Source organism: Gopherus evgoodei, unplaced genomic scaffold, assembly GCF_007399415.2.
Source record: "Gopherus evgoodei ecotype Sinaloan lineage unplaced genomic scaffold, rGopEvg1_v1.p scaffold_66_arrow_ctg1, whole genome shotgun sequence".
NCBI classification, from domain to species: Eukaryota; Metazoa; Chordata; order Testudines; family Testudinidae; genus Gopherus; species Gopherus evgoodei.
The window spans coordinates 169,765-183,996 of record NW_022060087.1 but is presented as its reverse complement, the minus strand read 5'-3'; the positions used below and the strand labels follow the sequence as shown (position 1 = coordinate 183,996).

Sequence of the window (14,232 nt, the reverse complement as noted above, 5' to 3'; positions counted from 1 at the left end):
CAGTCATAACTGAGTAGCAGCAGCACTACTATACTGAGGTTCAGGGCTGGAATACAATTGGGGGTTGTGGATTGGGAGGGGCATCAACAGAGCTGCTGGGGGGAGGCCAGGTTTGGAATAGTAGGGGCCTGTTTTTTGGGATTGAGGAGCGTCAGCAGAGCTGTGTGTGTTGGGTGGGGAGCCCAAAGCTGGAATAGCAATGGCGAGGTTGCAGATCCAAATTGAGGGGCATCAGCAGAGCAGTATAGGGGTGTGTATGGAAAGATCCCTTTCATAAGCATAACAGAATGGAGGAGCACGAGGGACACAGGCTGCTCTCCTACTGTTTCTTTTTATCAGTCACGCAGATTTCTTTATTGCTTACCACTGTCATATGTTTGACATGAATCTCTCTCTTCAAAATCATCCGAGGAGGACATGGTGCCTGTGGATGAAGCTTTTAGCAACTTCCTACTTTGGTGCCCTGGAGACAAGAAGGCAGGTTTTACATTATACAAAATACAAGATGTACTTTATTTATGTATTGCACATTATAGAAAAAATAAAAAAGCTCCAAATCCACATTTAATTTCTATTGAAGTTTTTTGTTAGTATGAACATTAGGCAGAAAGTGCCATTCTTCTCACCTGGGCTAGAGGCGGGAGAGTCCAGGGACCGGGATTCGCAGCTCCCACCCAGGCTTTCTGTGTCACTGTAGAAGGATTTGTTTGCACCTGTAAAAGGCGAGGTAAATGAGACGGACCGACTAATGTCTCCACAGCAGTTTCTAAATGAACCTATGCTCATTTGCTGGGTTCTTTACTCTTACTGACAATGCCTCAAAACAACTGACCTTTCTGCTAATATCTTTTAAATCAGAAACACAGAGGCATGATGAGAGCCTGATAATCCAAAGAGCAATCTGGAGGCATTTTTGCTCAATCATGTCATGCTTTTTAAAGACCTTTTGTGCCAGAAAAGTTTAATGACAATTATTTTCTACTGTAGTGAGATGATTTCTAAAATGTCTTTGAGAGAAATTGTGAGATGGTGAAATGGGGTATTAAACCTGCAGTGAAATGCGATGCTCTGTGGAAAGAGGATGTAAAACTTGAGAATACAATATACCATTCAGGGGACTGAGCTGAAGGAATAACAAGAGAAGGCTTACTGGCTGCACTGCCCATCACAGCCCACTCTAAGGTAGTTTTCATATAGAGGATGGTCAAGCATGAAATCAAACATGGGGTTATAAAATTGATGCTCCATGTAAAGGGGTCTGAGGGTACGCAGGATGTCCCCAGTCCCCAGACTGACAGAAAATTCATAAATGTTTTCACAGGACAGAGAAACAAGAAGTTTCAGAAAAAAATCTCCATTTCAGGTCACACACAAGGAGATGAATAAGAGCTTCCAATGCATTTGAGCCATGAACCAGCTTGTTTGTACCTTTATTAAAATGCTATCAGGCTTATGTACCATGCAAATAGACTACACCTGCCTTATCCATGATAGAATCTCCTGGCTAAAGCTCAGAACGACTTTCACAGCTGACCTTTCCTTTTGGAACACACCTGTTGTCTAAGATGCATTTGGATGGGGAGTGAATAAAACCTGACATTTTGTGAGATATAAGTAAAATTTTCTGATTCAATCAGGGAACAAAATTTCATGAACCTGAATCCCTTTCCCTAAAATTGTAGCAGCGAAACCACACACAGTCCCAGTCTGGAGACAGCCCTGGGCTCTGACTCCAGAGGTTGTTAATAACCTAACCTCTCCTTGCTACTCTTGGCTATATACATATATGAATCAAGCAGCAGTGACACAACAAAGAGTTAACTTTTCCTTGATAAATTAAACCTACTTTGTTCACTGTTTGTGGAAAACTGCTTTCCTGATGCATCTTCTGCAGAAGTGCTCAGATCAACTACAGAGGATGAGATGCAGGAGTATTGCACTGCATTCTTTTTTCTGCCACTAGGAGGAGACCTGAGAATGAAATACACAGAGAGACAAGGTAGATGAGGAAATATTTCTTATTCAGCCAACTTCCTTTTGTGAAAGAGACAAGCTTCTGAGCAACACATATTTATTCAGGTCTGGGACCACCATGAATACAACAATGCTTCAAATGAAATACACAAGCAGGGGGCATTCTATGTTTTGTTTTTTTAAATTGTCTTTCATTAGTTCAACTATTATTGCCCCATAGATGTTCACAGTGCTTTAGAGACATACAAGATGACCAGGTCCTTGCCTCCGAGAGTTTACAGGTAGTTGTAGGCTGGACTTTTCAAAGAAGCCTAGGAAAAGTGTACACCAGATTGACAATCAATACTAAGAACATAAGAATGGCCACACTGGGTCAGAGCAATGGTCCATCAAGCCCAGTATTCTATCTTCTGACAGTGGCCGGTGGCAGATGCTTGTGAGGGAATGAAGAGAACAAGGCAATTACTGAGTGATCTATCCCCTGTCGTCCAGTCCCAGCTTCTGGCACACAGAGATTTAGGGACACCAGAGCATGGGACTGCATCCCTGACAATCTTGGCTAATAGCCATAGATAGACCTGTCCTCCCTGAACTTATCTAATTCTGTTTTGAACCTAGTTATAGACTTGGCTTTCACACCATCCCCTGGCAATGAGTTCTGCAGGTTGACTGTGCACTGTGTGAAGAAATACTTCCTTATGTTTGTTATAAACCTGTTGCCCATTAATTTCAATATAACTAAGTTTAATATAATTTCCCTTATATTTTCTGTCTACAGGAAATATATAAATACGGGTAGTTTGGAAATGAAACATCATACATATGAGATAATGAAGATCAATACATTAAACAAGTGGGAGAAATAACTCCTGACTTGGGGCAGACAGCTGGACCAAGTTACCCTTGTGCAGGCCCTAACACTTACTGATCATCACAAAGAAAACAAATGATCTTTGGGAGTCTCTTCTCTGCTAATATTAATGGAAGCTATGCAGAGGCTGGAGAGAACAGACCCTTTTGGGCTTTGGCTTGTGGTACTTCTCAAAGTTATCACCTAGCCCACTCCAGGTCTTCTCAGCATTAATAACCCTGCAGCATCACAGGTGACTTTATAGCGTAAAATGCTTTAAATGAGTCTTTTTATTCAGCTTATTATATATTTCAAGCCCTGGAGCCACCAGCTCTGGTTCTACATTTCTTTACCTCTGCCCTGCAGGAATAAATTCTTCAAATTCAAACACCTCCATGGGGACCTCTTTCTTCTGCAGCTTCTGAATGAATTCCAGATATTTCTCACCCATTCTGTAGGGCTTGCAGTACTCAGTCATGTTCTCGTACCCCACTGGAATCTTCTCTGCCTGAGTCTGCTGCAACTTGAACATCCTCAAGGTGACCTTATGGAAATCCCAAAAAGCATGAAACACCCCTAGGCCTAGGTGACCCTCTCTTTCCCTTGAATCTCAAGCTGTGTCCCCCAGGCTCTCAGTTCAGTTTGTAAACAAGGCTCTTGCACAGGCGCCACACTTTCCTGCTTATTGAGAGAGCTGCCTAGCATTTTAGTTTCACTGTATTAATGAAATTACACAAATAATTGCACTTAATTTAAATAAATCTGCATACAAGCCTATTAGCCAGTCAAAACACAGACCCCTACCCCATATCCAGCTGCTATAGGAACTGTACTTCAGTCATAGTCATTGGTAAAGCTGGTGAGGGCTCCTCTGGGAAAGCCAAGAGAGGACTTCACCTCTTCTATGCTGAATCATATACAGGATGAGCTTTGCTCACTGGCTCTGAGCTTGCTCTCTAGCCTCTGTTTTTGTCTCCACATCATCTGCCACCAGATTCAGCCTTGTCCCACAGACTCCTCTGATAGAGTAGGAGATTTGTGGTCACTATAGCTAGGTATGGGACCACTGATCCTTGCAAAGTCAGCACTAAAACGATGCTCAGGCCTGGTCTACGCTATGCGTTTAAACCAAATTTAGCAGCGTTAAACCATTTAACCCTGCAGCAATCCACGCAACGGGGCCCTTTATATCGATATAAAGGCCTCTTTAAACCGGTTTCTGTACTCCTCCCCGATGAGAGGAGTAGTGCTGAAATCGGTATTGCCATGTTGGATTAGGGTTAGTGTGGCCGCAAATCGACCGTATTGGCCTCTGGGGGTATCCCACAGTGCACCATTGTGACCGCTCTGGAAAGCAATCTGAACTTGGATGCACTGGAAGCCCCGCAAACTTTTGAATTTCATTTCCTGTTTGCCCAGCATGGAGCGCTGATCAGCACGGGTGGCGATGCAGTCCCAAATCCAAAAAGAGCTCCAGCATGGACCGTACGGGAGATACTGGATCTGATCACTGTATGGGGAGACAAATCTATTCTATCAGAGCTCCGTTACAGAAGATGAAATGACAAAGCATTTGAAAAAATTTCCAGGCTATAATAGACAGAGGCCACAGCACAGTGCTGTGTGACAAGCGTAACGGAAAGCCAAAGAATCAAATGGATGCTCATGTAGGGAGTGAAGGGGTACTGAGGACTCCAGCTATCCCACAGTCCTCGCAGTCTCAGAAAAGCATTTGCATTCTTGGCTGAGCTCCCAATGCCTGAAGGATCAAAAACATTTTCCCGGGTATTTCAGGGTATATGTCGTCAATTTACACCCTTCCCGCCCCCCCCCCCCCGGAAAGAAAAGGGAAAAAAAACGTTTCTCGCCTTTTTTCAATGTCATCCTATGTCTACTGTATGCTGCTGGTAGATGGGGTGCTGCAGTGCTGAACACCAGCATCCCCTTCCCAGTGGCAGACGGTACGATATGACTGCTATCCATCGTCATCAGCCTGTGAGTGCTCCTGGCTGGCCTCGGTAAAAATGGGAATGACTCCTGATCATTCCGGGCAGATGGTACAGAACGGCTGGTAACCGTTCTCATCATAGCAACTGGAGGCTGAGCTCTATCAGCCCCCACCTTTCATGTCTAAAGAAAAGATTCTGTACTTCCTGGACTATCATAGCACCTGGAGGCTGCCTCCCCCTCATTTTATCTCACTAAAAAGTCAGTGTTTCTTATTCCTGCATTCTTTATTACTTCATCACACAAATGGGGGGACACTGCCACAGTAGCCCAGGAGGGTTGGGGGAGGAGGGAAGCAACAGGTGGGGTTGTTGCAGGGGCACCCCCTAGAATGGCATGTAGCTCATCATTTCTGCGGGATCTCTGCGGCTCTGACACGGAACGGCTGTGCTCTCTGGTTCTCTAGTACACTTGCCCCATATTCTAGGCAGGACTGACTCTATTTTTAGACAAAACATAAAAAAGGGAATGACCCGGGGAGTCATTCCCATTTTTGTCCATGCGTCCCCGGCCGACCTCAGCGAGGCCAGCCAGGAGCACCCATGACAGCAGCAGATAGTACAGAACGACTGGTAACCATCATCTCATCGCCAGTTTACAACGGCATGGCAGACGGTGCAATAGGAATGGTAACCTTCTGCTACCTTGCAAAGGCAAATGAATGCTGCTGTGTAGCACTGCAGGACCGCGTCTGTCAGCAGCATCCAGTACACATACGGTGACAGTGAGAAAAGGCAAAACGGGCTCCATGGTTGCCATGCTATGGCGTCTGCCAGGGCAATCCAGGGAAAAAGGGCGCGAAATGATTGTCTGCCGTTGCTTTCACGGAGGAAGGACTAAGTGACGACATTTACCCAGAATCACCCGCGACACTGTTTTTGCATTGGGATCTCAACCCAGAATTCCAATGGGCGGGGGAGACTGCGGGAACTATGGGATAGCTACGGGATAGCTACCCACAGTGCAACACTCCGGAAATCGACGCTAGCCTCGGTACATGGATGCACACCGCCGAATTAATGTGCTTACTGTGGCCGTGTGCACTTGACTTTATACAATCTGTTTTACAAAACCGGTTTATGTAAAATCAGAATAATCCCGTAGTGATCTGGGTTCTGATTGCTTGAGAACCATCACATTAATTATCTATATAGTAGAGAAAGATCAGGTGGCTCTATCCTGAATGATGACTTCCCTGTGACTGGAGCAAGTGGCACAGCAGTGTCATACTCACCCGTGTCAGCACCTCATCTCCTTGGTAAATGAGTTTCCGGATATGGGAGACAATTCTCTCCCGCACCTTTTCCAGCTCCTGCCGACGAGAGTTGGCATCACTGATGCACATCTTGTAAGAAGCTTCTGTTTCCTGGACCTGGGTGCAGCAAAATAAAGAATGAAGAAGCAGCAATGCGGTCTGGGAACCCTGGAAATCATGGGCAGGCGACCACAGTGCAGCCATGAGTGGGGTGACACGTGATAACACAGAACACGATGGGAGATGAGCTGAATGGGGCTATCGGCTTGTTTGTTAAGCATTTATGTTAAGTCTTAGTGCTGATTTTCAATACTTTTGTTGATACATTTAAAAAAATCAAAGATAGGACAAATATTTTTGTGAAAAATTAAAAATTTCAGTAATAATTTTTCATGAAAAAATTGTTTTGGAAAAAAGGCCATTTTTAAACAACACAAAACTTTGCATTCAAAAATTTTTGGTCATCTCTAATCAGCAGGCTGCAAACTCTCCATAAGGCTAATGTATTCAAAACCCATCTGTGTCACTGGAGCATTCTGCATTGCTCTGCAGCACATTCAGTTGTAATGCTAGGTGTTCAGCCTACTGGGGTATCTAGCCCAGCATGGCAAAGCCACCGAGCAGTGAATATTCCTCTTTACATGAGGAACAGGCTAGTCAGGGTCCCAGACTCTTCTGGGCACAGGTGCCTTTGTGGATGCCAAAAATGGGAAAGAGCAGAGGGTATCCAAAATGATTAAAGGCTGAAAACTCAAGACCTAGCCCTGATCAACCCCACATCCCAGCAGCAAAGGATGAAGTATCTTCATAATATTTTACTCAGTGTCCAATATTACAAGTGGCTTCTAGTTCATTGAGCCTGTTCCCCAGTTATCTGTATAAGAGAGACGTGATACAACCCCATCACCTTCACTTGTGCCTCCTCACGAGAGCGGCGCCGTTTCTCCAGCTGCTTGTTGGCGCTGCCAGAGTGGGTTGCTGCTATGCTCTGGTACTCATCTTCTGCCTTGGCACTCAGCAGCTTGGCTTTCTCCAGCTCCTCGCAGCGCTGTATGTAGTGAAGGCGGGACTTGCGCAAGGATGCCAGTGAATCATTCTGGAATCCGAGAAGGAGGGCGTTTAGGGCACATCGTCAGGCTGGAAGGAGACTGAGTCCACAAGTCTGCTAGCCATAAAAGCATCTGTTTTGTGGATGCCGAGTGTCACTTACTCTAAGGCCAGTGCTAGCCAGCGTCACACTGTGGAGAGGACTCTATGCAAGCATCACTTACAATACCAAGGAGTAGGACTGGAATTTGGCATCTCCTGGCTCCCAGCACTGTTCTCACTCCTCCTGACCACACTGCCCTGACTCATCACCATCTTCATTGCACACCTCCAACTAATTATTTACATATTAATGATGATTGTCGTTAGGCTTTAGAGCATATACCCCATTGAGATGGATGGGTATCACTATACTGCAATTAGACACTCATGGCTGGCCCATGCCAGCTGGCTAAGGATCATGGGGCTTAGCCTAAGGGGATGTTTAATTGCAGTTTAGATGTTAGGGCTCAGGCTGCAGCCCAAGCTCTGGGACCCTCCCACCTCGCAAAGCAGTGCAGGTCAGAGTAAAGGGTTCCCAGTACGGCTGCTGTTAGCACTTCTCCCTACATGTTCTGAGAGGCCCCATGTTCTCAGTGTTCTGGGCCTGTAGCTGTCAAGATGGCCTGGATCTCTCACCATTTTCCACCTCTTAGTCTCTTACCATTCTTTTCTGTTCCTTTAGCCACTGATCTTTGAATTCTTTCCGCCACTTCTCAATTTCATTTCTCTTGGCTGTGAGAGGCTGCAAGGGAATAAAGGTGCAGGTGAAAACAGCTTAGTTATACTCTAGCTCAGCCAGAAACTATTGGGCTTGACACAGACACCACTGAGAGCCCTATGTTAGACAGGAAGTCCCATGAAATGGTCACAATGATCTCTTCTGGCATTAACATTTCTGAGCCCCAAACGTGATCCCTCACCTTTTCTTACAAAGGCTGGGGCTGGAGCTGTTTAAGGATCAGTGTCAGGATGCTAACCCTACCCCTCTACTCCTGCAGCCTCTTTTTCATACCCACACCCCTAAAGGGTTACATTAAACCAAGTCACTTCATGTCATCAAGATTGAAAGAGGGGAAAGTCTGCAGCACCAGCCCTGCCTCAGCCTGAGTAACTGGGCAAACTAGTGGGGAGGCAGAAAAACTCCTTCCAAGTCACTCAGGGTATGTCTACACTGGAATTAGACACCCATGACTGGCCCAGACCACCTGACTTGAGCTTCAGGGGCTTGGGCTATGGGGTTGTTTAATTGTGGTGTACGCGTTCTGGCTGGGGCTCCAGCCTGAATCTGGACATCTATACTGCAAATAAACAGCCTCATAGCCTGAGCCCCACAAGCCTGAGTCAGTGGGCACAGGTCAGCTGTGGGTGTTTAACTGCAGTGCAGACATACTCTGAGCTGCTCTGCAGCTCCCACTGCAGCCTAAAGCTAGACTAGGTTCCAGACTGAGTGTGTATCTCTCTCCCTCCCTCGCACACGCACACCATTGAGAGGAATGATGAAGTAGGTACAGATACTCCCAGCCCATTTAGCTACCAATGAGCTGTTACACACAGATATGCCAGGAATCCCTGCAGAGTGGAGCTCCGTGCTATAGTATATGATCCCCCTGCACAGGTCCTGGCATCCTGCCAGTTCAGCAGAACAGAAACACTCCTCACATGAATGGAAGAATGGGCAGGATGGGCCGCAGCGAGGTTCTGCTCTGGAAAGGGACTGTGTAAAGGCCCTGTGTTTGTTGCCTCCCAGCAACTCCAGATCAAATATGTGCAGTTCTCTAGTAAGAAGGGACTGCAGATTCCATCTGGCCCCTGAGAGGCAAGCTGGGGTCTTTCTGGCTCTCTCACCATCACTGTTGACCCGAGGCAGCTGAGATACCATATAGATGCTGGTCATGGAAAGGTGGAGAGAGACATGGTTTGAGGACAGCACCGGCTCTGGCACCTGAGACTATGACATCAGAAACCAAAGCTCTCAGAATGCTGCTCTGTTGGGAAGTAACTTCCCTTTTCCAGAAGCTGGGTGTGGACTTCCTCCCCTTTTCTCTCAATCGAATCAGAGAGAGCATCTAGCTCCCAAAAGATTAATGGGCCATTGAGCTACCCTGGCTGCTGCCTTTGGCTAACCAGTGAGATTAAACTGTCTCACCTAAGCAGGAAATACAGTACCTGGCAGTATTCTCTCAGCTGCAAAGCCCCTGCAGTCTCAATGGCTAAACTCCCAATCCTGATGTCATGTTCCAGGACCATGGTATAGAGCAGCTGAAGTGGCATGCAGACCTGGAGAGTGTGCATTGGAAATACCAGGTAGTCACAACAGCATCTCCAGGTTAAAAGTGTTTTTGCTTATTATGAGCTGAAATGGTCCATGTTAATTACAGCCGTAACAAACACATACTGCACATCACAGAGCAGCATCAAAGGGAGTTTTTATTCTATGTTCCACTCCTTTGATATATTAAAAATGCATCCCTTTGTCTACTGCATAGAACAATCTTTGTTCCCTTTATAACCATATGGAAGAAAAAGGAAATTGTCCCAGATCTGAGAGCTTTATTAACTATACTATGACAATTAATGCCAGACAGAACTTTTGGAAGAAATATAAAACCTCCTGCTTCATTATTTAAACCAATCTCTAACTATTAGGCATTAGGATGAACTTTCATAGGAAGCAGATTACCCCCATCTGCCTACTGTGCAGTTGCTTGCACCTTCCCCTGAAGTTTTGGTATTGGCCACTGGCAGAGACATGATACTGAGCTAGATGGATAATGGGTCTGATCCAATCTGGGAATTCCCACGTTCTTATGTTATGTCAGCCTTTAGAATATCCTTAATGCCCTTGCTTAGGCTTGTACACGGCAAATTACTGAACTTCTTTGCAACATTGTGCTTTTAACAAATAGGAAATTGTGTCCTATAGGCCTCAGCATGATTCAAAACAGAGCTGATTTGACTCCATGAGTGATGTATACACAGTGGCACAATAAACCCTCTTGTACAGTGAAAGCAATCCAAGAAGGAAAGTCCCAAAGAAATTTTACCTGTTGTTTAATGGTAGATTGACCTGATTCTGCTATCTTCACAATGCTTTTGGCAAACTCTATTTCTGTGAAAGGGAAGAACAGGTTAGTCTCTAGATCTTCAGTGGCAGGAGGATGTCTCCCAAGAACAGAGGTATTGCTCAGCCAGTATGTGATTTGTCATCATCCTAGAGAAGGTTCTAGGACTAGAAGAACTTGTAGCCTAGCCTTTTCTGCTAAGAAATGTTTCTGCATTTTAACATCTGGTTCAGACGCAAGTTAAAGGAGTAACCTTTCACCTGTTCCTTGTTAGCTTATTTGAATCCACTACTGCCTGCAGTAACACCCCCCACCACTGGCTCTGCAGAGAAACACCAGGCTTGGAGAGTACAAGGTCTTAAAGCTGGCCCTACTTCACCCTTATGCAATGAAATAATTTGGTATCAGAAATGGAAGCAGAGGAGAGATTATGGTTTCCACTAATGGGACTCACCATAATTCAGGCGTTTATCAATCCAGCTCAGCAGTTCTTTGACATATTTACACCATGTTTTGGCATATTCAAGGGCTGCATCAACACCACCTTCGCATTTTATCAGCATCTCATCAGCCTCTTCGACTGCAAAAATAAATCCAGATTCAGAAGGGCTTCAGAGGACAGGCAGAGCCTTCCCCATGGTGAATCTCTCTGATATCTTGGCTTGTGCCATCTTCAGATAACAATAGGTCATAGAAGAGATCTTTCATGGAACAACAAGGCTAAACTAGCCTAATTCACAGCACTCTCCAATCTCACATCAGATCCTCAGCACAGCCATATGAGTTTGAGGCAATTTAGATGCATTTGGTTCCCAATAAAATGTTTTATTAAGTTTACTTTTTGTAAATTAGAAGCCAGAGCCCATTGTGTGATGATGCTTGGAGTGGCGAACTGCAGTTATGCTCTTTGAGGATGCTGAGACAGACTCACAGCACTGAAATCAGCAATTCTGAAAGAACTTCAAGCTAAAGTTGTCATCACACAGATTAGAAAATGGCTTCTCTTCAATGGAAGACTCTCATGAGGGGAGATGTGGTTTTATATGGGACTTTATGATGCCAGTGATGAATACAGAACTGATGAGTCTATGAAAAGTGAGCAACAACAGCATTTCAAATTCAGTAACGGATTTTAAATTATTGGGCAAATACTTATTGTACTAAAAATTGACAGGCAGCTATAGTAATATAGTGAATTAATGTGTCAGTGCTCAAAAGTCAAAGTCAGTGTATGAAGGTTGGATGTTAGTGAGATAACAAGTGAAAACATGTAAACAAGGGGCTCAGAGGAGGTATGAGGGTTGTTCACCACACGCTTGCCTGGAAAGGGTTAATATAGATTAAGAATGGGGCTAATTAACCCAACAGGCCACAGCTGAGGGGACTCAGGTGGCTAAGTAATCCCCTGACTACATGAGGAGCCCATATGAGGAGGAAGGAGCAGGGTTGGGTCTATAAAGACAAGTAACCCGCAGTTACTCCCTGGGAGTAGGCAGTTGAGAGGCTGGCAAACTCCGAGAGAGGGAAGGTAGGAGAAGGTTCAGGGAAAAGTAGCAAGGTCTATGAGGGAATAGACTTTAGTTGCTGATTAGAAGGTCCCTGAGCTAGATCCCAGAGAAGAGGGTAGGCATGGTTCCCCTACCAGACACTGAGGGAGTGGCACCAGGGGCGGTGAAAGGGAAGACTTCCTGAGACTGCTGGTGAGAAGGGACTTTGATACACAAGCCTGAAAGGGACTGGCTGGAGGGCTGAGTCATGAAGAGGCAACTCCTGGAGCAAGAGAGAGGCTACAGACCAGCCAGAGGGGATGGAGAGATGATGTGTAAGTGTAGAAAGGGTTGTTGGCCTTGCAGAGCTAATCCCCAGAGTGGCCAAGAAGAAGTGCCGTCCTGGTGGTGAGTAGAGCACCCCATCTCATGGGGTTATAGGGAGCAATGTGAATACTGAGCTTTAGAGCCCCAAATAGGCATATGTGACTATATTCATCTCTGCTGGAATCTGCCATGACCATATACGCTAATTGCAACCAGGGGACATCTGAATTGTACCTTCTTTTTCATAGGTGAGGTGCAAGAGCCAATGACAGAAAATGGATCAACTATTCTTGAGTCATCTATATATTTTACTTTGCTTCTCTTAAGTTACCTGTGATGTTTGTCTGCACCTGCCCCTCCAAATTGCTTTTGCTCTTGTAGAAACTTTCATCCACCTATAAAACAAAGAGGAAAAATATTATCCAGATGTTTAGAGGAATTTACCAAGAGCTGCTCTTAGAGTCTTCTTTCCTGGGAAGTTTTATGTAGTGAGGAAGGTGGCCAAAGACTTGATAGAGGGCTACTGGCATAATATAAAACTCCACAACTTACAGAAATGTGGGGGACTCTAACAGGGCGTGCATACCCGCACTAGGACTGCAGGGGTTAATGCCTCTCTTTAGGCTGAGGAGGCCTCACCCCTGCTGGAGGCCAGGTATAAAAGGGAGCAACCCAATTCATTTGGGGCTGACCGCTGGAGAGGAAGGAGGTGTGCTGCAGACTCCTGATGAAGAACCGCTCACACTTCATGACACAGAGGCCAGCCAGATGGCAGTGACCCCCAGGCTCCAGATGCCACAGAGGGAGGAGAGACGGGGGGAACCCTGAGACCCCAACCTACAGAGAAGCAGGTAGGAAGTAACCCAGAGAGCCTTTGCAGGGAGGTGGTTGGAGACCCAGAGACTAGCTTAGCGTGCTTCAGCTGGATTCCCGCTGAGCTGGTGGCAGGCAGCCCTGCCACTGACAGGGCCCTGGGTTGGGACCCAGTGGAGAGGGAGGGCCCGGGTCCCCCTATCCTGGCCACTGCCCACCCTGGAGTGGTGGTCTGCTCACCAGCCCTACTGATTGTGAGGGCCGCTCTACTGACTTGAGCCGCTAGGCCGCACAACCTTGATTGTGAGGGCAGGTAGAGTGACTTTGGTTGTTAGGCCACATTACTCCAAAACCCAGAGGGATTGTGCAAACTTGCCCATGGGCCTATAACAACCCGTGCCCCATCCCAAAAGGGGATGAGGGGTGCACGATCCGTGACAGGGACAAATATGCTTCTAACCCTGTTGGCTCTGGAGAAAAGCCTGAAAACATAACATGAGTACAGCCTAAAGGCTCAAAAACCTGAAGGCAAATAAAAAGAACCCCAAGTCTATTTTTAAAAAATCTCATGTTTTTTCATAGATTTGTAGAAATTAAGGCTAGGAGGGAACATTAGATCATCTAGTCTTAGCTTCTATGTGTCATTAAATTGCACTGAGACAATAATTTGCACTATATTGATGACATCTTCATCTGAACCCATGGAAAAGAAGCCCTTGAGGACCATGATTTCAACAATTTCCATCCCACCATCAACATCAGCCTAGACCAGTCCACACAAGCGGTCCATTTCCTAGACACTACTATGCTAATAAGCGATGGTCACAAACACCACCCTATACCGGAAACCTATGGACCACTATACTTACCTACATGCCTCCAGCTTCCATCCAGGACACACCACAAGATCCATTGTCTACAGCCAAACTCTAAGATACAACCGCATTTGCTCCAACTCCTCAGACAGAGACAAACACCTACAAGATCTCTATCAAGCATTCTTAAAACTATAATGCCCACCTGCTGAAGTGAAAAAACAGATTGACAGAGCCAGAAGGGTACCCAGAAGTCACCTACTACAAGACAGGCCTAACACAGAAAACAACAGAATGCCACTAGCAATCACCTTCAGCCCCCAACTAAAACCTCTCCAATGCATCACCAGGGCCTGATGAAATGCATCCTAGAATACTCAAGGAGTTAATAGAGGAGGTATCTGAGCCTCTAGCTATTATCTTTGGAAGGTCATGGGAGATGGGAGAGATTCCAGAAGACTGGAAAAGGGCAAATATAGTGCCCATCTATAAAAAGGGAAATAAAAACAACCCAGGAAACTACAGACCAGTGTTTAACTTCTGTGCCAGGGAA

At 45.7% G+C, this 14,232-nt stretch overlaps 1 protein-coding gene across 3 annotated transcripts in view; it reads right to left on the bottom strand.

Moving 5' to 3' along the window:
- Nucleotides 1-14,232, bottom strand: part of GMIP (GEM interacting protein) — a 43,630-nt gene that overhangs the window by 7,596 nt on the left and 21,802 nt on the right. For 2 of the 3 annotated variants that reach the window (XM_030547677.1, XM_030547679.1), the window contains 11 exons: nt 12,383-12,446; nt 10,692-10,817; nt 10,220-10,284; nt 9,342-9,452; nt 7,837-7,917; nt 6,994-7,182; nt 6,066-6,203; nt 3,178-3,368; nt 1,847-1,971; nt 627-713; nt 365-463 (listed from right to left, as the gene is read on the bottom strand). In XM_030547677.1, coding sequence (XP_030403537.1) covers nt 365-463; nt 627-713; nt 1,847-1,971; nt 3,178-3,368; nt 6,066-6,203; nt 6,994-7,182; nt 7,837-7,917; nt 9,342-9,452; nt 10,220-10,284; nt 10,692-10,817; nt 12,383-12,446 — 1,276 coding nt within the window. The remainder of the gene's footprint in view (nt 1-364; nt 464-626; nt 714-1,846; nt 1,972-3,177; nt 3,369-6,065; nt 6,204-6,993; nt 7,183-7,836; nt 7,918-9,341; nt 9,453-10,219; nt 10,285-10,691; nt 10,818-12,382; nt 12,447-14,232) is intronic. The other variant, XM_030547678.1, reaches the window with a different exon arrangement.